The sequence below is a fragment of the Paramormyrops kingsleyae genome, chromosome 22 (genome assembly GCF_048594095.1).
Source record: "Paramormyrops kingsleyae isolate MSU_618 chromosome 22, PKINGS_0.4, whole genome shotgun sequence".
Taxonomy (NCBI): Eukaryota; Metazoa; Chordata; class Actinopteri; order Osteoglossiformes; family Mormyridae; genus Paramormyrops; species Paramormyrops kingsleyae.
The window spans coordinates 17,267,003-17,292,488 of record NC_132818.1 but is presented as its reverse complement, the minus strand read 5'-3'; the positions used below and the strand labels follow the sequence as shown (position 1 = coordinate 17,292,488).

The 25,486-nt window shown below is 42.5% G+C and overlaps 3 protein-coding genes and 1 pseudogene across 6 annotated transcripts; 2 read left to right on the top strand and 2 right to left on the bottom strand.

Moving 5' to 3' along the window:
- Positions 1-1,385: 1,385 nt before the first annotated feature.
- Positions 1,386-11,058, bottom strand: LOC111852878 (GTPase IMAP family member 8-like). 4 transcript variants are annotated; one of them, XM_072705170.1, is made up of 7 exons: positions 10,799-11,058; positions 8,771-8,853; positions 8,527-8,583; positions 6,494-7,204; positions 5,238-5,948; positions 3,905-4,693; positions 1,386-3,088 (listed from the first exon to the last, which is right to left on the bottom strand). In XM_072705170.1, the coding sequence occupies exons 2-7, from the start codon at positions 8,787-8,789 to the stop codon at positions 2,460-2,462; spliced, it is 2,916 nt and encodes a 971-aa protein (XP_072561271.1). In that variant the 5' UTR covers positions 8,790-8,853; positions 10,799-11,058; the 3' UTR covers positions 1,386-2,459. The 4 variants fall into 4 exon arrangements, with proteins under 4 accessions (XP_072561271.1, XP_072561269.1, XP_072561272.1 ...); XM_072705168.1 differs by having other exon boundaries at positions 8,771-11,058; XM_072705171.1 differs by lacking the exon at positions 8,527-8,583.
- Positions 11,059-12,794: 1,736 nt separating this feature from the next.
- On the top strand, positions 12,795-13,883 carry LOC111852885 (cdc42 effector protein 4-like; annotated as a pseudogene).
- Positions 13,884-16,576: 2,693 nt separating this feature from the next.
- LOC111852886 (GTPase IMAP family member 9-like) lies at positions 16,577-17,981 on the bottom strand. Its single transcript, XM_072705238.1, has 2 exons — positions 17,960-17,981; positions 16,577-17,373 (listed from the first exon to the last, which is right to left on the bottom strand). Exons 1-2 carry the CDS (start codon positions 17,979-17,981, stop codon positions 16,577-16,579), a joined length of 819 nt encoding a protein of 272 aa, XP_072561339.1.
- A 5,649-nt stretch (positions 17,982-23,630) lies between these two features.
- On the top strand, positions 23,631-25,096 carry LOC140581685 (radical S-adenosyl methionine domain-containing protein 1, mitochondrial-like). The gene is made up of 3 exons (XM_072705175.1): positions 23,631-23,981; positions 24,154-24,287; positions 24,415-25,096. Exons 1-3 carry the CDS (start codon positions 23,823-23,825, stop codon positions 24,605-24,607), a joined length of 486 nt encoding a protein of 161 aa, XP_072561276.1. The 5' UTR covers positions 23,631-23,822; the 3' UTR covers positions 24,608-25,096.
- The last annotated feature ends 390 nt before the right edge of the window (positions 25,097-25,486 follow it).

The window sequence follows — 25,486 nt, the reverse complement described above, 5'->3', positions numbered from 1 at the left end:
CCACCAGCGACCACCCCTCCCCTCAGCCCAGGACAGAAAAGGAAGCAAAGGAAATACTGATAAAGTGTGTGTGTGTGTGTGTGTGTGTGTGTGTGTGTGTATATATACAGTATATACACCAAAATTTAACCAAACACAGTATGTGATGTGCTCCCCTCGCTGTACCCTTGTAGCCAGTGAAGCAGTGCACACCCAGTTTTTTATAGTGATGTCAGAGGCAGCAATTATTCATACAGCAGTAGCTCCACCATGATCAGGTTATAATAGGAAGCCCTCTAAACTACGAAAGTGCAGCGGCCTGGTCTTTCCTGCTTAAGACCAACATCAGTTTTGCAGCAACAGAGAAATCACCTGTGGCTGAGAAGGGAAAAGGAAAGGAGAGAGAAATCCAAGAGGAGCAGTGATTGAGGAGAACAGGGGACAGTCACACCTAGCAGATCAGAAAGAAAGGAGGGGATTGCAGGTCAGAGAGTGGCACAGGTGGGCATTCCCAGGACGTGTGGAGAAAGGTACCAAGGGCTTTAAGTGGGTGCTATTTACAAAGGGGATCAAGTGCCAAAGCAAAACCTAATCGCAGCGTTCAGTACATCCTGTGCACAAATCGAAACTGAACGTGTGGGTGATTGGGATTTCTAAGAGCGCACTTAACATTTTTAAAAATAGTGTTCCAGCACAAAAGGAGAGGAAGAAGGGATATCCTCACCCCATTTACGGACAACAGCCGGGGGTCCGTAAATGACCAGCATCATGCAAAAGCGCATACAATGTGGTAACTGGTTTGTTGGACTTGGGCAAGGAAGCCACAAATTTACAAAGGGGGCGAGGGAGCAGAGAAAGTTATCCCACACGTTCTAAGAACAGATCGCAGTTGCAGATACAAATAAATGGAAGAGGGAGGGATAGGGAATTTAGAGCTGAATCTGGAACGCGAGGTCAGAATCGTCAAATAGATCACCCAGTGTACAGACTCCTGACGAAATCCACCGGGAGTTTGTGATGGGTTGACCACCAATGTTGAGCGGTCTATTAAGAAATATTGGTGCGCTGGAATGCCAGCATGGAGTCGATGTGCTTTTCAATGCAATGGAAGATCTGCACGGCATAAGACATGATTGGACCCAGTACAGGATTAGCCGCCTCAGCTTTCATGGAGAGAAAGGGAAGGTGTCACAGCTGAAACGTACAAAAACACAGATCAAATAAGGACAGCAAAGTGGCCAAATCCCGGTGGAGGTGAAGGTGCCGATTGCCTGCAGAGCTTCTTCAGGATCAGTGAAGAGCCTCCGGTTACCTGCAAATGAAAGACATTGTGGAAGAAAAATTATAAATCAACCTCTCTAATAACTCTAGTTAAACCACTTAGAATAAAACTCCGGACCTCGCAGTTGGTGAGCAAAGTTTTCTCCTTTATTGAAGCAATCCAGCAAAGTGCTCCAGTCACACTCTGGCACCAGGTACCCCGAGCAACCAGTTGATAAATCATAACACCCAATTCCCTATAAGGACGTCTAAGTCCTGACTGGTCACAAAACACCAACAAACCAAGTTGAAAGGTATAACAAACATAATTCTCCACCTCTATTGGTTCACCTTAGTAGCAGGGTACATCCGCCTATTGTGGGATAATTCAAAGGGGGCTTGAAAAAATCTGGAACACAATTGTATTGGTCTGGGGGCCCAATATGATATGCTTTCCTGGGACCCAATGTCTCTAGTGGCCCCCTGCCTGGTGCCAGCTCTACCAGCAACATCACACCCATTTCCTGGCAGTCAGAGGAAAAGCCCAACAACAAACGATTCCGGAGCATGGTGTTACACCATGCGACAGGCAAAGACTATCCTGTATGATTCATTTAATAACATTAGATTTCAGTTTGCAGTTCATTGAATTTGTGGACATTATTCATGTTCTGAATCTGTTTAAGGGAACAACTAATGGAATTATAAGCAATAATGGAGCCTTGAAGTAAAGAAATAATGACTTGAATTATATAGTGATAATGATCATTATTGATTAATATGAAAAACTTTTTATAATAAAACATTTTGCCATGTTTCCCAGCCCTAAGATCCCTCATAAGTGCTTTCAGTATCTGAAATGGCTGAGGAATGTGCCTGGCTTGTTGTGATACCAGGTGAGCCATTCTGAATCTCCTGCTTCAGAGGGAGCTGCAAATGCAGATGTTCGTGGTCCCAGGGACGGATTATGGGTTGTGTGGGCCCCTGGGCAAAACTTTCGCGAGGGCCCCCCCCACCACCACCAGCACCACCACCACCAGCACCACCACCACAACCACCACAATTCAAGGGCCCTTGGCAGCCAAACGCCCTCCCTCCATGTTTCCATCAGAGGCCCTATAGGGTCAGGGGCCCTTGTAGGCAGAGGATCAAAGAATGTAGGCCCTCTAAAATAGACAAGCGAAAATACATTGTTGATAAGCGTTGCAAATTGTTTTGGGCTAGGGGCCCCACGGGCCCCCTGCACCCCAAGGGCCCCTGGGCAGCGACCCCGCTGGCCCGGTCTGTAATCTGTCCCTGCGTGGTCCATAATGTGATGAAGATGACCTTGCTTTGTATTTCTCCATCTGCATTGACTTCTTCCTGTGGACCAGCTGATGTCCTAGTTCTCCATCCAGGACTGAATATCGGGCTTCAGAGGGAGCTGCAAATGCAGATGTTCGTGGTCCATAATGTGATGGAGATGACCTTGCTTTGTATTTCTCCATCTGCATTGACTCCTGATGTCCTAGTTCTCCATACAGTACTGAATATTGTGTTTCAGAGGGAGCTGCAAATGCAGATGTCCATGTTCCACAATCTGATGAAGATGACCTTGCTTTGTTTTTCTCCATCCATTCTAACACCTTCCTGCTGGCCAGCTGATGTCCCAGTTCTCCATACAGTTCTGAATATCGGGCTTCAGAGGGAGCTGCAAATGCTGATGTTCGTAGTCCATAACGTGATGAAGATGACCTTGCTTTGTATTTCTCCATCCGCATTGACTCCTCCCTGCTGACCATCTGATATCCCAGTTCTCCATCCAGTACTGAAGATCCAGATTCAGAGGGGGATGAAGATTCTCCACTAACTGAAAAACAATATGAATAACAGGTGAGTTTATATTTCAGAATATAACATAAAATTTAGAGGTTATTAAAAAAATGAGTAATCAGGTGATGTCCACAGCAGGAATTATACACAGATGCCTCCTGAATAATATTTAAAAATGTAATTACACATTACATGGTAAAGGATTGTGATCACAAAAAATGAAACAGAGGCAATAAGAAGAGAAATATGTTTTCCTGTTTTCACATTTGTATTTTAATAAACACCAACAATGCATTAGTTTCAGGATCTACAGGCAAAGAAACAGAGTCTGACAATAAGTGCCAGAGTCACTCACTAAGCACTGAAAAACAAAATCAGTTAAATACACAGTGAAGGCACTGAGAAATCAGCTTGATTATAGAAGCTGTCAGTGTTGCTCCCCAGAGCCAAACGTAACTGACATGGTCAGAGGAGGGCCGGTCCGTTACTCTGCTTCCTGTAAGGATTTACAGGAACCGAACTGGATCACAGCTCTGATTATTAAAAATTCATTAAAAGAGGATTTAAAAAATATTTTGCGAGTAACATACTCCATAGTGACGGAAAACATTGCATCTGTTATTAAATATCTCTATTCTTTCTTTACCATTTTATCTGGGGTACTTTCTTAAGTGCAGTCAAACTACACACAGTTACATAGAGTTAAGTGGTGTTTAATTTGCAGGTTAACCCCACAGCTGTAGTTAGCAATTATAACAGGCTATTCTACAGTTGTTCTTCGTATTTTTAACACATCCATGTGTAACGTGCACAAAAGTATCACAGCAAAATAAGTGTGTGTAGACAAACTTACAATAAGGAGGAGTAGAAATACTGCTCCTCTTCCTCCTTGAAGGCTGATCTGTCTGTGTATCACCCTCCAGCAGTGACATCATCTCTATCAGCTTTTCTTTTCTTCTGCTCCATTTCTCCTCAGGCTGCTGTTTTATCTCTTTTCTGATTCTTGCTCTTTCTAATAACTGTTCCCAGGAATCCTCCCTTTCTCCCACAGTGAAGTGACGTCCACTGTTTCCTGCCACCATCTCCTCCACCTTCTCCAGCAGCTCAGTGACCTGAGTGACATCACCCCTCTTCTCATTGTTGAGAACATGATACCTGTTCCCACATTTCCCAACCAGCCACCGGAGGGCCTCCCCTTCAGCCTCTATGTGCTGCTCAATAGTTCTGTCTCCCAGCCAGTCTCCACAGGTGAACAGCACTATAGTGTGTCTCCAGACTGTCCCACTGAGAAGCTCCAGATGTCCCTCCACTGACCTCCTGTCTGTCTCTGTGAATGATGCATCTACCCTTAAAACAATGAACAGAGCACAGGGTCCTGGGGGACACAGAGACACACTGTGCACAATCTCCTGTTTGTCAGCCTCTAGACTACTTTCCACAGACCAGTTCATCCACCATCCTGGTGTGTCGACCACAGTGACCTGCCTCCCAGCCACTTCCCTCTGTCTCTTCACACACTGTACAGTTCTTCCCTCAGTGACAAACTCTTCTCTCCCCAGGATGGTGTTTCCTGCTGAACTTTTCCCAGTCCACCTCCCTCCCAGCAGAACAATCCTCAGCTCTGATAGATCTTGTGTTTGCTCTGTGTCAAAAAACACATTTACAAACTCATTAGTTGGGGGCAGAATAATTGATGAAAATTAAATCCCTCACATGATGGTTCTACATGGAAAAACTTCAATCATCCTTTATGTTTTAGTAAAATGTATCATAATGTAAAAGGTAGAACATGGTAGTTTTTGTTTCTGAGCAAAAATCTTTATGAAAATGCATTTAATTTCGGAAATCGTCAAACTCAGAGTGGTTATGAAGTGGAAGAAAAGTTACAATTGTGAAATATGCTAGTATTTAAGACAAATCTCCAGACCTTAAAAATACATTTTTCTGATTTTGGTGATTGCTGTACACATTCTGCCTTGGTTATATCCAAACTATTAATTAGTGAAACTTGTTTGCATGACCTGCTTTACAATAGAAACATCTGAAAGATTTTGCCACTAATGTTTCCATTAAAGCTACATACTGTATAGTATAAATCATGTACTTATCAATCGGATGAGACTAATGATCTTTTAACTAAAATAAAAAACTATTTTTACTGACCTACATCTTAAAAATGAACCCACCTTTAAATAGGGCCCTGAGTGTCTTCCTCTGATTTTCCACCTTCATCATCCTCTGTTTTGCTCTTTCTTCCACTGATTTCTTCTTCTCTTCCGCTTTCTCTATGATCATTCTGTCGATTTCAAAGTGACACCCACTGTTTCCTGCCACCATCTCCTCCACCTTCTCCAGCAGCTCAGTGACCTGAGTGACATCACCCCTCTTCTCATTGTTGAGAACATGATACCTGTTCCCACATTTCCCAACCAGCCACCGGAGGGCCTCCCCTTCAGCCTCTATGTGCTGCTCAATAGTTCTGTCTCCCAGCCAGTCTCCCCTGGTGAACAGCACTATAGTGTGTCTCCAGACTGTCCCACTGAGAAGATCCAGATGTCCCTCCACTGACCTCCTGTCTGTCTCTGTGAATGATGCATCTACATTTAAGACAATGAACAGAGCACAGGGTCCTGGGGGACACAGAGACACACTGTGCACAATCTCCTGTTTGTCAGCCTCTGGAGTATTTTCCACAGACCAGTTTATCCACCATCCTGGTGTGTCGACCACAGTGACCTGCCTCCCAGCCACTTCCCTCTGTCTCTTCACACACTGTACAGTTCTTCCCTCAGTGACAAACTCTTCTCTCCCCAGGATGGTGTTTCCTGCTGAACTTTTCCCAGTCCACCTCCCTCCCAGCAGAACAATCCTCAGCTCTGATAGATCTTGTGTTTGCTCTGTGTCAAAAAACACATTTACAAACTCATTAGTTGGGGGCAGAATAATTGATGAAAATTAAATCCCTCACATGATGGTTCTACATGGAAAAACTTCAATCATCCTTCATGTTTTAGTAAAATGTATCATAATGTAAAAGGTACCACAGGGTAGTTTTTACTTTCTGAGCAAAAATCTTTATGGAAATGCATTAAATTTCAAAAACCCTCAAACTCAGAGTAGGTATGTAGTGGAATAAAAGTAAAAATTGTGAAATATGTTAGTATTTAAGACAAATCTCCCAACCTTAAAAATACATTTTTCTGATTTTGGTAATTGCTGTACACATTCTGCCTTGGTTAAATAAAAAATATTAATTGGTGAACCTTGTTTGCATCACTTGCTTTACAATAGAAACATCTGAAAGATTTTGCCACTAATGTTTCCATTAAAGCTACTTACAGTATAGTAAAATTCATGTACTTATCAATAGGATGAGACTAATAATTCTGTGACTATGAGGAAAAAGTAATTTTGACTGATCTACATCTTAAAATGAACCCACCTTTAAATAGGGCCCCGAGTGTCTTCCTCTGATTTTCCAGCTTCATCATCCTCTGTTTTGCTCTTTCTTCCATTGATCTCTTCTTCTCTTCCACTTTCTCTATGATCATTCTCTCAATTTCATAGTGACGCCCACTGTTTCCTGCCACCATCTCCTCCACCTTCTCCAGCAGCTCAGTGACCTGAGTGACATCACCCCTCTTCTGATTGTTGAGAACATGATACCTGTTCCCACATTTCCCAACCAGCCACCGGAGGGCCTCCCCTTCAGCCTCTATGTGCTGCTCAATAGTTCTGTCTCCCAGCCGGTCTCCCCTGGTGAACAGCACTATAGTGTGTCTCCAGACTGTCCCACTGAGAAGCTCCAGATGTTCCTCCACTGACCTCCTCTCTGTCTCTGTGAATGATGCATCTATCCTTAAAACAATGAGCAGAGCACAGGGTCCTGGGGGACACAGAGACACACTGTGCACAATCTCTAGTTTGTCAGCCTCTGGAGTATTTTCCACAGACCAGCTCTTCCACCATCCTGGTGTGTCGACCACAGTGACCTGCCTCCCAGCCACTTCCCTCTGTCTCTTCACACACTGTACAGTTCTTCCCTCAGTGACAAACTCTTCTCTTCCCAGGATGGTGTTTCCTGCTGAACTTTTTCCAGTCCGCCTCCCTCCCAGCAGAACAATCCTCAGCTCTGAGAGATCTTGTGTTTGCACTTTGTCAAAAAACACATTTAGAAACTCATTAGTTGGTGCCATAATTTTGCCGAAAATCCCTCACAAAATGGATCTCCATGCCAAAACCTTGATTAACTTCCATATTTTAATAAATTCAACATAATATAAATGGTACAAAATGGCTAATTTTGTAAGAAGGTGGAAGCTGACTGTGGTGGATCAGGCTCATTTGAAAATAAACCAACCCCTCCCCAAAACCACCAGCATATTGCATCTAGGGTTTCGGTTTGAGTTTTTCCCCTGGGTCTGTGTGTGTGGTGTTTGAATGCTTTCTCACTGCCGTAACTGTAAACCATCTTCAATGTTCCTGACAGATATAGACATAGGCCTACATTTCTTATACTTTGCTAAACAATCTGGAGTCATTCAGTCTGAGATATTAAGGTTCAGGACAGATTTCTGATTGTTTATCCATCATCTTCCATAACCACCTACACAGCACAAGGTCATGAGGAGCCTGGAGGCTGCAGACAGCAAAGGGCATGAGGCTGGGGAGACTCTGGGTGGGATTACAGTCCATTACAGGGCACAGAGTCACACAGTCTCTCACTACAGCAAAGGGCATGAGGCTGCGGAGACTCTGGGTGGGATTACAGTCCATTACAGGCACAGACTCACACAATCCCTCACTACAGCAAAGGGCATGAGGCTGGGGAGACTCTGGGTGGGATTACAGTCCATTACAGGCACAGACTCACACAATCCCTCACTACAGCAAAGGGCATGAGGCTGGGGAGACTCTGGGTGGGATTACAGTCCATTACAGGGCACAGACTCACACAGTCTCTCACTACAGCAAAGGGCATGAGGCTGGGGAGACTCTGGACGGGATTACAGTCCATTACAGGGCACAGAGTCACACAGTCTCTCACTACAGCAAAGGGCATGAGGCTGGGGAGACTCTGGGCTGGATTACAGTGCATTACAGGGCACAGAGTCACACAATCCCTCACTACAGCAAAGGGCATGAGGCTGGGGAGACTCTGGGTGGGATTATAGTCCATTACAGGGCACAGAGTCACACAATCCCTCACTCCAGCAAAGGGCATGAGGCTGGGGAGACTCTGGGTGGGATTACAGTCCATTACAGGGCACAGACTCACACAGTCTCTCACTATGAGACACCATTTAACTGCATCTTGTAAGAGTCTTGATCAGATCTTGATCATCATCTTGATCAGGGTCATTCAAATCACGGTCCTTGAGGTCCGAGCACTGCTGGTTTTCCAGCCTTCCTTTACCTGTCAGTCAGGTGTGAAGCCTCTGACCAATCAGAATCAGTAATTATTAAACTAACTACCTGGGAGAACTGAAAACAAGGCCTTGATTTCGAATCGACGTCCAGATTTGAAGAACCCTGGTGTAGAAGGAAACAGTGTTGTTATTAAATCTAAATAAATAATTACTGGGAAACAAATAACTTGTCCCTCATTTTACAAGTTACCACAATATGTATGTTATGATTTTTTGCTCTTCCTCATTAACACCATAATGGTATTATACTCTGATATGACTTGGGTTATAAAATGAGCATATGAACTTACCATGTCTGGAAGAAGCCATTTCTTTCTTGAATCTGTGATGGTGCTTATGGACATCAGCATGAGCCCTGTCCTGATATAAAGTACTGGTAGACAGGAAGATCCGTAAAATCATTCACAGTATGACACTTGGGACAATAACTTTTTCAAACATTAACGAAATTAAAGCAGATAAGAACTTGTATATGTGATATATCAGGTTTCTTATATGTTATAATTAGGTATTTATAATATAATTAGGTACATATAATTATTCTTATATGCACTAATTTGGTATCATTCTATTTTGTGTAATAAGGTATTTAAATACACCCAAAGTAATGGTGAAAACTGGTTAGTATGACAACCCATGAAGCAGTTTATCTTTAACTTGGTCACAGTAGGTATATCTTAAAGACAGCTGTTCTGGTTTTTACTAGATTATAGGTAAATAGTTGAAAGATCTTTAGAAATAAATAATTCCATGCAACATAATGTCTCTTTTACTGTGAGGCATAAGTATTGGGACAATTACATTACAAATAAATTGAAATTCGTTTTTTTAATTAGCTGGGGTATTCATTCAGTTTGAATGAGGAACATTATTTCATTCCACTATGTACTGTGTTTGAATGGATGACAGTACAATTCATTTCACTGCAGAATGTTTTGGTTTGTTGTGACCCCACCGTGATCACACCCTATATGAAAAAAACATACACTGTATGGACAAAAATTTCAATCATTGAATTCGGGTGTTTGAGTCAGACCCATTGCCACAGGTGTATAAAACCAAGCACCTAGCTATGCAGTCAGGTTTACAGACATTTGTGAAAGAATGGGTTCTGAAGAGCTCAGTGAATTCAAGCGCGGTACTGTCATAGGATGCCACTCTTGCAATAAGTCAGTTTGTGATTTTTTTTTTCCATGCTAGATATTCCACAGTCAACTGTAAGTGGAATTATTCCAAAGTAGAAGTGTTTAGGAATGACAGAAACTCAGCCACGAATGTCTGACTGTATTGTGCCAATTTTAAAGTTTGGTTGGCAAAGGGAGACTCATCTGGATGAACGAGCAAAAATTCTCACAGACACACTCCAACATCTTATGGAAAGCCTTCCCAGAAGAGTGGAAGCTGTTACAGCTGCAAAGGGGGGACCAGCTTCATATTGATGCCAACGGATTCAGAATGGAATGTCATAAAAGTTCCTGTAGGTGTAATGGCCAGGTGTCCCAATACTTTTGTCCAAATGGTGTATTATAGCATATAAGTTTATCATGATTTTTCAGGGAGCTCCAAAGCTATTCTATTCACCTGACAGATTGGGAACAGGGGACCCAAATGGGGTGCAGGTCTTAATGAAATGTAATAGTCACATGGTATTGAACTTTGTAACAGACGTATGACATTGATAAGATTAATTACTGTCAATACGGCAGAACAAGCATTATGTCTATTTAAGGTGGAACAAATCTTGTGGATAAGAAACTGCCGCCTATTGAACCAACTTCAGCCTCATCATGGACAACAGGGTCACGGAGAAGAGGCACATGAAAGCACACAGGAGGGAAGATACACGACCACGGAGGAACAGGGCAGAAAAGCGCTCGGCTGTCTGACATGTCAAAACAAAACCTTGCAACAAAACTGGTTCTGCTGGTTTAATACCAACAGCAATAAGAACTAAAACAGGGCATCTGAAAATACTCTGTCGTGTAGTTCGGGTTGATGGCGTAGTCGCTGTGAGCGATCCAGGCTCATCTGTACAGTTTTAAATGACTCAAAGCACTTTAAAATTACTGTGTTACAACACAGTTAAAAATTACCCTTAAATAAAGCTGTCAGTCAGTAATGTAGCCTCAGATCTGAAACACAAATTAACCAAATCTACTTCCCTATACACAAATGTAAAAAAAAATGCAATTTCAAAAGCTGATTGTACTGTGCTTTCCCTACAAAAAATCATTTTTTGTAACTATGTAACTTGTTGTGGTTGTTTCATCATATACATTAAGCTCACTATCATTCTCAGATTAGGTGGCGGTTCATACCTGAGAGAAGCCTGGAAGTGAGAGATCGACGTGGCTGTGAGGAATCCAAGATAATCCAAGAGGAAACGTCTGTAAGCAGGAATCAAAACTTAACTAATACTCTGTAGCCAGGACCAAACACCACTACTAATAAACAAACACTGGAGGCAAAATCGATAAATAGTGAAATGAGCAGAAAGAAGAAGGACAGACTGAAAACAAGCTTACAGACTGACAATGATTAACAAAAGCCTGTTTGGACAGGTTTGTTGTACAGTTCCTTTAGCCTGAACCACTTTCACTTTTGGTTAGGGGGAACATTCTTAAAGGCTTAGCGTGGCTAAATGGACCAAAGCAGCGACTAATAATCACCAAATTTCGAGGTATGGCACCGCTGGTGTGTTATGCCGAGTTTTGTGTGTCTGCCGAGAACTGCATGTACCTCACGAAAAAAGGGGGATGCAAATCTCAGCAGCTATAAAATCGAGCTTGACAAATAATGCATCCCCCTGTATTATTATTATTATTGTGTTTCATAAATCTTAGTAGGAAATGCTGCTACCAGCACATCCTTGGGGTTCTTTTGCCTTAGCTTTCATCAGCTAATATGCAATGAAATAGGTCCCCCATGAACGTTTCCAAGAGACGTTCAGATTACATTATGTTATCTGTTCATACTTTGGTCTGAAACACAGGGGATATATTTCTTGACAGCTATAATAGTCAGTTTATCTTGCAGAAAACAATACTTTGTGAGGTTGTGGAAGGAAAATTGGACATTGGTAGGCCTGGGAGGGGAGGCATATTGGGTCTGTTATGTCTTAGGCCTCAGGCAAGAATACTGTATCGCTTTGTGATAGCTAGGTGCGGTTAGTTCCGCAGACCCTGAAGAGAGCTCGGTAGTGCAAATATATAAGTAGTTGTTACATTAATCATTAATCGTACTAATCATATGTTAACCATGCATTTGCAGTGATTCAATGACAATACGTCAATGTGTTAATCATTAATCAATGGAACACCCAAACATTAACCGTGATTCAATGTCATATAATCAATATCTATATGCATATCTCAAGTAGAGTCTAGAAGTCGAGACTAATGGGTGGATTTTACCTTGCTACCAAGGTGAATCAATAGAGGAGGAGAATTGTATTTGTTATACGTTTGAGCTTGGTTTGTTGGTGTTTTGTGACCAATCATGACTTTGAAGTCCTTATAGGGAATTGGGAGTTATGGTTTATCAACTGGTTGCTCTTTGTGCGCCGTGTGACTTGGTACCGAGTGCCAGAGTGTGACGGTAACACTTTGCTGGATTGCCCAAATAAAAGAGATTTTGTTTGTGTGTCTTTGGGTGTCTGCGCTGATACTGGGGGGCTGGGTGTCCGTGCTGATACTGGGGGGCTGGGTGTCCTGATATCATTAAAGGTCCATCTGGTGGTACAGCTCTGTCCATCTCCCTCATCGGCCACACTGACCTTGCATGAACTTACCTAAAAGCCGTTATGATCTTTGTGTTATTAAATAATCCAGAAACAGGCCCCCCTCCCCCCATGTTGGAGTCTCTTAACCTCTATTTCATCGTTGGTTTTATCTGCCACAAACTGCAGCAAGATCTCTGAAGATTAATCCAGCCTCTGTTTTGCTGTTCCTTCTTTACGGATATATGCGTAGTTTAGAGATTTAATGTACAGGTTCAGTCTCTTTTCTCTCTTCTCTCTGGTTACTGTTTTCTCAGTAGTCTGTCTTGTGGCATGTAAACAGCGTAGTGGGTGATGTGGTTTCATTAGAAAGTGGTTGGACTTGAGGTCAGCTACTCGTATATGAGGGATACATATCAGGGATATGTGGTGTGTTTTCGGATGTGGGGGGTCTGATTTGATTCTGATCACTCCTGAGTGATTTAATGAAATTCACCAAAACATTGATCTGATATCTGCTCTGTCTTTCTCCAGTGTAGCTTCAGAGGCTGTGAGTGACGTTCCAGGAACCTGAGTGACTCTTCCAGACGACTGCTATGGCGATGATGCCACAAGACCTGGATTTGTTTGTTCCTTGATCACCTGCTGACCCCATATATGTAAAAAGACTTTCTGCAGAGTCATCAGGAAGTGCCAAGATGCCCAGGATGCCTACCCTCAAACATCGTCCCAGTCTAAATGTCGATCTCAGATGGAACTTACACTGGAGATGATCAGCGCCCCACTGGGGAACTTCCACCATACGATGTATGTGGGTGAGAGTGGTGATGCTTTTGGGAACACCTACTTTCTCGGCATTCAGATGGGAGAGCCCCTCATGGATGGGGGAATGCAATTACGATCCCTGAAGCTCAGCCTCCTGTTCCGGACATTCCGTATCAGCTGGTGACTCAATCAGTGACTCGGGTGGACCGGCAAAATGAGGCCTTGTCCCCACTGGAAGCTCGCCATCCCTAATGAAGAGCGCCATGTCCCTACCCTATCTCAACGACAGGAACAGGGGCCGGGGGGACACCCCTGTGACCCACAGCCTCTCGTCCAGCCCCCTGAAGCAGCAGGACAGCGGGGCAGCCAATGGCGCCACAGCAGCCGGTGTTTCCCAGGACCCGGAGCTGGACGAGAAGCACTTTGGGGAGCTGACAGAGCTGCCTTCCACCCCCATCCGCAGTGCCGGCCTGAAACACGCCGTGTCCGTCCTGTCCTTCTACGTGGACCTCGGTCCCTCCATGCTGGGAGACATCTTGGGTGTGATGGAGAGGGAGGAAGATGACCTCGGGTATGAGGAGGGTGGAAATAGTGAGGACAGGGGCTCCCCCTTGCTCGTTGCTTCTGGACAGGGAGAGGAGGAGGAAGAGGAGGAGGAGGTCAAGGAGGCGAGGATGGTGTTTCAGCAGCTCCCGGTTCCGCTCTCCTCTTCTGTGGATCTGGAGAACCAGAGCGTCGGCTCCAGCACCCCAGAAACATCTGCCCGACACCCAGGGCACCTAGACAGCTGCTCTGTCTCCAGCTCAGGCTCCGCTGCCATGGAGGAGAAACTACCCCACCTGCTGCCAGGAGGTGATGTGGACAGCGCCTCCTTCAGCTCCCTGTTTCCGCTGTTTGTCTGGCCTGTTAGATCAAACTGATGGATTCTGGGATGAGTTTCTTGGTCATTTTGACCTAGATCTGCAATTTTGTGTTTCAGTCACCTTGTGCTAATCAGGCTATTGATTTACAATTAGGTACCGACTACTTTTTAATTTAATTCTATGTAGTAATAATTTTTAAGTCGGTTATTTTAATCCTGTTCAGCAATAGTAGTTTTTACATATGTTACATACATATGTTTTATAAATAATCTTCCAGCTGTTTTTTTGTTTAAATCCTTCATACTGTCTGACCACTTCCTCCCTTGATCATCTGACAGGAAGTACTAGAGGAAAGCTTTTTTTCTTAGTAATTTATCAGGACAGATACCAAATGCATTCTGGGAATGTGAGTCTTGTATGCCATCTCATTCATATTCCATGTTTGTTCGGATAGACACAAAGCTATAACAAAAGCACTGGGAAACACCATTGATTGTACCATGGTAATTTTTAGTGTTACTTGTTGTTACTGGGGCAGTTGAAATGAGAGACAGTATCTGTTACAGAAATACTGATTCAGGGTATTATAGAAAGAGTTGGATAGTTGGATAGAATATTCATAATGGATAAAAAAAGGTTTTTCAAACAGTACTATACTATACTATATTTTTCATCACTCAACACAATTGCTGTCAAACATGGACTAAAAAGTTTCAGGTGAAAGAGCAGGAACCAATTTTCAGTGCTGGATGGTCAGCCTTGAGAGCCACGTCGTAGGACCGTCCTGGGGGGTAGGACCACCCTGGGAGATCCAGCCCACCTTCTTGACAGGGCTTGCTGCAATATTTTCCACATTCTACAACTTCAATCTCCAATTCCAGGAAGAGGCAGTATGCACACTCAAATTTATCCAAAGGTTTGATACTTTAAAACCTGTATTGTTTGTTATCTTTTTTGATGACATGCTATTGCGAATCTATGCATTTGCTACCTTTTATTGTGCTGTTAATCACAGTTACAGTGTCTTAAGTAACACTATCATTTTTTCAGGGGGTTTGTTGGAATAAACCCCGAGAGAAGCACCAAGGCTGGACGGGGCAAAGTCTTATCAAAGAAAACTGGCCAAGTCACCAACTAAAAGGCAACAATGTTCAATCCACATGTATCCACTCTGCTGAGGAGGCTCATGGACTGTGAGTATAAATAGTGAGCTTACTCAGTGAAGTTACTCACATATAACACCAGCGTGTCTCATTCCTCTAACTTGTTCTTTCTCTCACTCTCGCCCTCCTTCTCCCATTCTCCCTAACAGAGCAAGAAGTCTGAACCCCTCTTCCATTCTCTCAGTCTGACATAATTTTTAATTCTCACAATCATTCTTTTACTCATGACATCTATTATTCTTACACTGTGTATTATTTCTGTTATTATGTGTTATTTGTGGTCTGTTTCAGAAGCTACACATACTGTACAACAGTTTGAATGTTCCAGGCTGGGATGTTTTGATTTTGGGGCAACCAGTAAGGTCTATTATTGCCTTTTTATTAACTAAGGTGCCTTTAATCATATCTAGCATGACTATTTTTATGTGTATAACCTGCTAAGTCAGTATTAATTTAGGGTAAAAAAACTAGGTGTATTAAAATGTATGTAAAAAAAAATACAAACTAAAATTTGTATTAAAACAAATCAGTCAGCTGTAAGAGAGTAAAAGAAAAAAAAAAGTCTATATACTGTATAATGTATTTTTTAGTTTACAGTACTATACTGTGAAGGTACTCAAAAACAAGTCTGTACTGTATTTTCTATTAACAGTACAAAACAGAAAACTTCAGTAACAGTAAAAAAACTTAATTTTACAGTAACATAATGGCAATCCTGCTGCCAGTTGTTTACTGTTTTTTTACAAGAATTTTTTACAGTGTATGATAATTATCACTATATCATTATAGGATTGTCATTAAAGACTGACATAAAAAAGATACATTGTGAAAAAACATTTTGCCACGTCTCCCAGCCCTAAGATCCCTCATAAGTGCTTTCAGTATCTGACAAGGCTGAGGAATGTCCCTGGCTTGTTGTGATGTCAGCATTCCATGAGCCAATGAAGACGTCCCTGCTTGGTATTTCCCCAGTTTATTACAAAATCATTTCCTCATAAATCGTTTAAATAACCAGCTGAGCCACCCTGAGTCTCCAGCTTCAGAGGGGGCTGCAGATGCAGACGTCTGTGTTCCATAACCTGATGAAGATGCTCCTGCTTGGTAATTCTCTGCCCTCTCTGATGCCTTCTTGTGGGACAGCCGAGGTCCCCGTCCTCCACCCAGTACTGAAGATCTGGCTTCAGAGGGGGGTGAAGATTCTCTACTAACTGAAAAACAATATAAACAACAGGCCATATTACAGTGATAGTGCAGAATATAACATTATAAAATCTAGAGGTTATTAAAAAAATAGTAATCAGGTGATGTTCACAGAAGGAATTATACACAAATGCCTCCTGAATAATATTTACAAATGGTAATTACACATTACGTGGTAAAGGATTGTGATCATAAAAAATGAAACACAGGCAAGAGGAAGAGAAATTCGTTTTCCTGTTTACACAGTGACAGCACTGAGAAATCAGCTTGATTATAGAAGCTGTCAGTGTTGCTCCCCAGAGCCAAACGTAACCCACATGGTCAGAGGAGGGCTGGTCCGTTACTCTGCTTCCTGTACGGATTTACAGGAACCAAACTGTATCACAGCTAAAAAATGTGTGTACAGTAGATAAACTTACAATAAGGAGGAGGAGAAATACTCTTGCTCCTCCTCCTCTTCCTTGGAGGTTCGTCTGTCTGATCATCATCCACCTGCCGTGACATCATCTCTATCTGCTGCTCCTCTCTTCTGCTCCATTCCTCCTGAGAAGTTTGTTTTATGTCTTTACTGCTTCCTGCTCTTTCTCCCACAGTGAAGTGACATCCACTGTTTCCTGCCACCATCTCCTCCACCTTCTCCAGCAGCTCAGTGACCTGAGTGACATCACCCCTCTTCTCATTGTTGAGAACATGATACCTGTTCCCACATTTCCCAACCAGCCACCGGAGGGCCTCCCCTTCAGCCTCTATGTGCTGCTCAATATTTCTGTCTCCCAGCCAGTCTCCATTGGTGAACAGCACTATAGTGTGTCTCCAGACTGTCCCACTGAGAAGCTCCAGATGTTCCTCCACTGACTTTCTGTGTGTCTCTGTGAATGATGCATCTACCCTTAAAACAATGAACAGAGCACAGGGTCCTGGGGGACACAGAGACACACTGTGCACAATCTCCTGTTTGACCAGCTTTGGAGTTTCCTTCACAGACCAGCTCATCCTCCATCCTGGTGTGTCGACCACAGTGACCTGCCTCCCAGCCACTTCCCTCTGTCTCTTCACACACTGTGCAGTTCTTCGCTCAGTGACAAACTCTTCTCTCCCCAGGATGGTGTTTCCTGCTGAACTTTTCCCAGTCCACCTCCCTCCCAGCAGAACAATCCTCAGCTCTGAGAGATCTTGTATTTGTGCTGTGTCAAATAAAAAGTTAGAAACTAATTAGCTGGTGCCATAATTTCAAAGAACATCCCTCACAGAATGGATCTCCATGTTAAAACTTTTATCAGCTTACATATTTTAATAAATTAAACATAATATAAATGGAAGAAAATGGCTAATTTTCGTGGAAGGTAGAAGCTGACAGTGGTGGATTTGAAAGGGGGTATGTGTGGGTAGAATTTGAATGCTCTCCCAGTGCATGTGAGGATATTCTCCCAGTACAGTAACATCCAAAAACATGTAACCTAAATGAACTGGTGTCTCTAAACCAGGGGTGGGTAAACTTATTCGCCAGGTGTGAGGACTCTTCAACCAATCAGTCCTCTAATCAGTAATCTAATTAGAGAGCTGCAGCAAAAACCCGCATACACACCGGCCCTTTGCGGATAAGATTGCCCACCCCTGCTGTAAATCAACTTTAATGTTTCTGACAGCTACAAACATAGACCTACAGCTGTGGGACACTCTGGATGGGATTACAGTCCATCACAGGGCACAGACTCACACAATCTCTCACTGTAAGACACCACTGCATGCTCTTGGACTGTGGAAGGAAACCGGAAGTCTTGGTGAAAACCATGCTGATCTATGGATCCTCACATACGGAACCAGGTACAGAACGGAGCACTTTAATTATGCCTGGCCAGTGATTCACAGTGTGCTGGATAAATGCAGTTCAGTTTGAAAATAGTTCAGTACATTTGCATTGATAATCCTTTGATAAAATCATAAATAATAAATGTGAAATCAATTACTTGTCAGGATCATTGCATTGTCAGTATTTGTCCCTGCCAGTCCCGTCATATTCCTGTTTGGCCAGCAGATGGCGCTGTCTATCTTGTCTGTTCCTAACGTTAGCCTGGTGTCAAGCAATCACACCTGTTTCCCCTGCTTAGCTCGATACATGTGACTCCTAACGTTTTGTTGATCTTAATTTTCTATTTTACAAACTTTTCCTACGTAATTAAATCAGACTGCATAGTTTTTTCAGACCACTAAATAAAGGGGGTCAGCAGTTTGTGAGGGAATGTTTTGAATTGACTTTTCATTGGAATGGATCAAAGTGGAGCTGAAATAGTAAGGAGAAGAAAGTGCCTGGAGAAAGAGAGTGGGGGACAGGTGGCATAAAGACAGAGGTACTGGAAAGAAAACAGGTATTAATGAGCTCAGTGTGTGTGTGTGTGAGAGAGAGAGAGAGAGAGAGATGGAAAAAATGAAAACCATTCTTTATAATGTTTATCAATGTATGATTCTTTATAATGATTTCGTGTTGTTTAATAATAGACGTATTCTCTTCTAGTGCGCGTATTACAGCCTTTGTCCACCCTGTCATGTCATTGTCAGTGTCCACCCCATCATCTTCAAGTTATATGAAAATAAACAAACTATTTTCACAAGTTAGAAAAACCTTTTGTGTGATTTCTTTATAATCCAATTAAATATAAGACCAAATAGTTTTGTTTGAAAGTTTGACCAGATATATTTGTTGCTAGAGATTATTTAGCAAAGAAAGTTGAACTATCGTAGATTTTAGATGGAAGCAAAAAAATTGCAGTAGTTTCATTATTATAAAAAGACTTTTCCCATTAACTAAATTATACTGTTGAGAAAGGGACCAAACATCTTTCTGAAAATGTACATTTTTAAATCATTATGCAAAGAAAATGCATTTACTGTCAGGGTCAGCCCCCCACTGTGGTCCTTCCGTGTCCCTTCCCCGTTTGACCAGCAGGTGGTGCTGGTCATTCCATCCTTCACGTCAGTCCTTGTTCTCCCCTGTCTCCTGTCTGGTCTCGTGGCTCAATGTATTAAGCATGTGCTGTCTGTTTGCCCCTCGGTCCTGAGTTCCTTCTTGTCTTGTGTTCGAATCCCACCTCCTCTGTTTTTGTATTTAGCTCCCTGTTTTTTTCCCTTTGTGCTTGTTAAACCCTGGTGTCTGATTTAGTAATCGGTTTTGGTTTTGTTTCTTGTTCCCCTGCCTGTGTTATTCCTATGTACTCCCCTAGTGTTGATATATGCATTCTTGGTTAGTTCTTAGTTTCCCTGATTGTTAGTTTCTTTGAGTTAATTGGTTTCACCTGTGTCTTGTTTCCCTAGTCCTTGTTAATCAGTCTCACCTGCCCTGTGTTAGTCATTACCCCTTGTGGTATATTAGTTCCTGCCCTTGTTCTGTTCCCCGCTGGTTCATCGCGTCGTGTCTAAGCTATTGTCTAAGCTCGTGTCTCTGATGTCTACGTTTGTCTGTGGTATGCCCTTGTCTCTGGTTTTCCCCATGGTTGTATTTTACTTCAGTGTCTTGCTTTTCTAGTTAGTTAGTTTTTCCATGTGTGTTATTTAGTCTGGTTTATTCCCCTCTGTTTAGTTTTGACCCCTCGTGGTCTTTTGGTTTTCTTTAGTTATCTGTTTGATTCAATAAACCCTGTTTTGTTTGCCGGAGCCGCAAGTGGGTCGTCCGCCCCTTCCTTGTGCACCATGCCTCGTTCCCGTGCCGTCTGGAACCATGACATTTACTCTACTTTGAATTTGTCCACGACAGGGTGCATGTATTTTGCGAATGGCTCATACATTGCCTGCTTGTAGTTAATTTACAAAATGTCCTGGAGACTGAGCAACATGTATTTATAACATACTAAGGTCTGCTTAATAAAATGAATATGAAGTTAAATGGCAAATCGCAGCATTTTCATTTAGAAATGATGAACTCCCAAAGGCACTTTACAGTATGTTAGCCTTAGTGCTCTGTGCTAGTTCCCGCTTGTGGGTAATTCACCCTGGTGTTATCAGTTACTGTCAGTCCTGCCTTTCCCTGTGTTTAGATCCTTTATGATCCCTGCCTCCTGTCTTAACCCCTTGTTGACCTTTTGTATGTTACACACTATGTCTTCCAGTCTTTAAATAAAATCCCCTTTGGATACCCTGAGCTGCATTCAGATCATCACTCCTCTTCCGTCTCCGGTCGTGACAAGCATGAACTTACCATCTTTGGAAGAAGCCATGTCTTTCTGGATTTTCTTGGATTATGGAGATCAAAGTGTACCCTCTCCTGTAAAATACTGGGCGTCAGAAAGACATTCCGGATAACTGCAGTGACCTTTAGTAATATTAATTAATTATTAAGCATTTTCACCCATAAAAAAAGATTCATTATAGATTCAGGAAATTTTTATAGATGCTTCATTCTGTTTATTGTAATAATTTAATGAAATACATTGTAATACTGCAAGATACAGCATATTTCGAAGACATCTGTATTCAGTTATTTACCGATAACACATAATCTTTAATAGTATTATTGAATGCAGTTTAATATCTGATACATCCTATGTTTGGCAAATGTTTATTACAGTATCTTTAAAAATTTCTTTATAGTCAACCTCTACACTTTCATCTCTACTTTTCTGTCTTGTTGTGGCTGCTTTTCTCTACCAGATGAGTTTCAAACACTTGCAAATGCAGCAACTGTAAAAATATTATATATTGTTTTTCAGAAGGCAAAAATGACTTTTACTATGTTACCTGTAAATTCAGATTTTAACAAACAAATCGGCATCACAGACCAAAAGTATAACTATATATTTACATATAAATATATATCAATGCATAGAATAAATAGTGTTACTATGTGAATTAAAAACTGACCTGAAGTATTAGCAGTTCATGTCTTTCCCCACCACATCCTCATACAGTATGGACAATCAAACAACAAGCCCTTGCAAAAAATCATAAATACACTCCCGTGGACTTTGTGCATATACAGTAAAGCAATTCAGTATCTGTATAATAGTACTTTAATCAGTCCAAAGTTCACCTTACAGACAAGCGGGGAATTTTATTGTAAACCAAACTCCAAAGAAACCAAGCAAGACAAATGAAGACTTAAGCTAGACGCACAGACACAGATACACAGGTACACAGGCACAGGCACGGGCACAAGTATACAGGTACAGACACAGGTACACAGGCACGGACGCAGGTATACAGGTACAGACACAGGTACACAGGCACGGACGCAGGTATACAGGTACAGACACAGGTACACAGGTACACAGGCACGGATGCAAGTATACAGGTACAAACACAGGTACACAGGCACGGACGCAGGTATACAGGTACAGACACAGGTACACAGGCACGGGCACAAGTATACAGGTACAGACACAGGTACACAGGCACGGACGCAGGTATACAGGTACAGACACAGGTACACAGGCACGGATGGAAGTATACAGGTACAGACACAGGTACACAGGCACGGACGCAGGTATACAGGTACAGACGCAGGTACACAGGCACGGACGCAGGTATACAGGTACAGACACAGACACAGAGACACAGGCATGGACGCAAGTATACAGGTACAGACACAGGTACACAGGCACGGATGGAAGTATACAGGTACAGACACAGGCACGGACGCAGGTATACAGGCACAGGTATACAGGTACAGACACAGGTACATAGGCACAGGTATGCCAGCACAGGCTCAGGTGCAGGCAGGAAACAGAAGCAAACACAATGACTGGCCAAGGAACAGGCCAATGGCAGGCTCTTACATTCTCAGATAATGATGGCATTACCAGGGACTGGTTTGGGCCGTTACTGGTTACTAAAGTTGGCACGATATCATTTTTTCTGCTCCTGTCCCAATATTAAAATTTTGAGTTTTGAGTTGCAGATTTCAATATCAATCTGATAGTTTTTCCTCTTAATCAACTACTCACCATTAAATTAGGTATTTGTATCAATACATTTCATTTAACATGGTAAACTATCTGCATTTAGTGCTAACAATAGGAAAATATAATGATCATGTTGCTCAAACAAAAGCTATGGCAGAAATATATGGCCAATATGATATATGCAATTCTAACAACAATCAACAGAAATATTTCTTTAAAACTATGCAATCTGTTGGCAAATTAAATATAATAATGAAATCAATAATAAAAATATCACTGTACACCCCAACTAACCATTTCTAGTCAAAAAGTACACATAAGTCTCCAGTGCAAAATGTACAATGGAGCACAGATAAAGCTTTTAAGTAGTAATCAAACTGTAGAAAGAATATAAGTCTGAAGATGTATCACTTGTATAAATGCTACTGTGTTCAGACATAAGGAAATCTAACCTTACATACACTGCACTCTGCAGTTTTGCTTTTTTCCCTTCAGTTACGTTCCACACAGCCACATGCATTACTGAACTAGCCATTATTACTAGCCAACAATTGCTGATGAAGGTGAAGACTATTGGGACTCCATACTTTGGAGCGATGAGACAAAGGTAAATCATTTTGGAGAATTGCACTTCACTGATGGCATCATGAATTCACAGATGTACTGTGAAGTACAGAAAGAGAAGATGCTGCCAAATCTGTATGCCCTTGGTGGCCGGACACTCTTTCAACATGACAATGACCCAAAACAAACATCCAAGGCCACTGCTGCATTTCTGAGGAAGAACAGGCTGACAGTGATTCTGTGGTCAAGCATATCAGCTGACCTCAACCCAAAGGGCACCTGTGGGGAGTTCTGGAAGGACAGGCTGAGCGTCATTATCGATCCAGCATCCAGGTTCTGGGAGGACAGGCTGAGCGTCATTATCGATCCAGCATCCAGGTTCTGGAAGGACAGGCTGAGCGTCATTATCGATCCAGCATCCAGGTTCTGGAAGGACAGGCTGAACGTCATTATCCATCCAGCATCCAGGTTCTGGAAGAGCTCATTCTCCAATAATAGAGAAAGATAGACGTGGCAGTATATTGCCAACTTGTACATTCCTCATCTAGAAGAGTTGGTGCTGTTCTTAAAAATAATGGAGGCCATACAAAATATTAAATTTGGTCGAATTTGTTGTAAGGTGTATCCATTTTTGCAACACTTAATTTGAATACAGTTTATTTTCTTATCCTAATGATGTTGGTGACCAAGATTTTATGTTGTTAATGAAACAAATGTTTAACAAAACTTAGTTTTGTCAACAATCTGCTAATTGTTCTAGTGTTCACTGAGAAATTGATAAAAGTCTTAATTTTCAAAGAGGGTGTACTCATTTATGCTGGGTACTGTACATACGTAGCTATGTTTAGCTGCACATACTGTATACACATGATTTATCCGCGCCGTATCTACTCCAAGCCGCTAGATGGCGACATGCGTATCGATAATCGTCAGTGAATCATCCACTGAAGAGGACGAAAGAGATTCATTCGTTTACTTTCGTTTAGGCTGCCGGTAAAATGGGCAGTGAGATGTGAAGTTAATGGTACTTTTTTGCTCGTAACGAATCGTTTTAAGTCGGACGTTGATTGTATGTCACGGCCCAATTATGAGCACGGCACCTTGCATATGCTCTGACATTTTATTCGTATTTACAGATGATTTAATTAGTAGCTGTATTTTTATACTTTCATGATGAAATGGGCGATGTGATGTTAGCTATGCGTAAATGCGGCGCCGGTCTTCGGCGCTGTTTGCCCTGGTCACGCTACATCTTGCGCTATATGAGCGCGGGCATGACCGGGCGTAAGATCCCAGCTGCTCCGCTGCCTTCGGAGGAGGCGTCTCTCTACGTACACGTGACTTTAACTTAATAAAACATCTAGTCTACTCATTGCCGCCGGATGAATCTTCGTGTAAATATGCTTTTTTTATTGTGAATATCCTTTTGCACTACCAGAGTGGATCCTGGAATTTTGTGGGGGAATGGGCTGTGTCTCCTCACGCTCCCGGGCCGTTGTCTCTCTGCAGTGGCCCTACTGCCTGAAACGCTGCTCCTACTGCAACTTCAACAAGTACATTTCCCGGGATGTCAACCACGCCGAGATGAGGGCATGTCTGCAGTTAGAGACCGAGGCATTACTCCGAGTCAGCCAAGTGTCCCGGTTTGTGTCTGTCTTCTCTTCTTGCTGAAGAGTTCAAAGCCCTGATATAGCCTTTTTGAAATCTGTTTGATTGCACTGATGCCCCCCCCCACCACCACCTCTTTGCCCCTTATTTCTCATTACTCAGCATCACTTCTGTGTTTTTTGGTGGTGGCACCCCTAGCCTGGCCCCACCCTCAACAATCGCAGCCATCCTGGAGACGGTTGCTAGGCGCGCAGATCTCCCTGTTGATGCTGAAGTCACCTTAGAGATAAACCCGACCCCCATGGGACTGGCCTCGCTGGAGGAATTCAGGCTTGCTGGGGTGAATCGCTTGTGAAACGTCTAAACCTTTATGAACAGTTATAAAGTTATTAGTCTATGTTTGGGCTTTTTCACAGTAATATGGTATACTGCAGTATTTTGAAATACCCCAACTCAGTAAATTTTATCACCAATATTTCAAGATGCCGGAATAGTGCTGCTTTTTAAAATACCATAACAGATATGCGGGTACCTCCAATACTCCTCATACAGCTGCTCAACACAACTAGTACTACAACAACGACAATTCTTCCTATACTCTTTTGTTATTGACCACTGATCTGTGAAAGTCAGTGCTGCCATCTACTGGCAATACGTAATCAATTATTTTTGTCAGGCAGGAGAACAACCACTGGCATCGCTTCCTTCTTCTGTGATCAGCAATGGCAGGCAGCTGGAGAGATTCCTATATCCTCGGCAATAAAAAATTAAGCACCCAGACGGAGTATCACTATATCGCAGTGATTATAATATCAGATCAAATGGACACACTGCTGGTCCCATGTCAGTAAATACTGGGTATGTTCCCCCCCGGGCCTGGATACATGCGGCGTACAGTGCGGAAGGGAGTCGTACAGCTCATGTATCCTCTCCTGTGGCAAGTCGGGCCACAGCTGTTGTAACTGGCTCTCGAGATCCTGCAGATCGGCGCTGGGTCTGAGTTGACGTCTGAACTGAACTCACACGTTTTTTTTTTTTTTTTGTGGGAGTGGGCGGCTTGGGAGGGTCAGTTAGCACTTCAGTGTTATCAAATTACCAAATTACTACCATTCTGCTGCTTTTCTGTGAATGTATATATAATAGGGATGTAACGGTATCAAAACTTCACGGTACGGTAATACCTCGGTATGAATGGCACGGTACGGTATTTATTGAATCATTTACAGGAAAAACA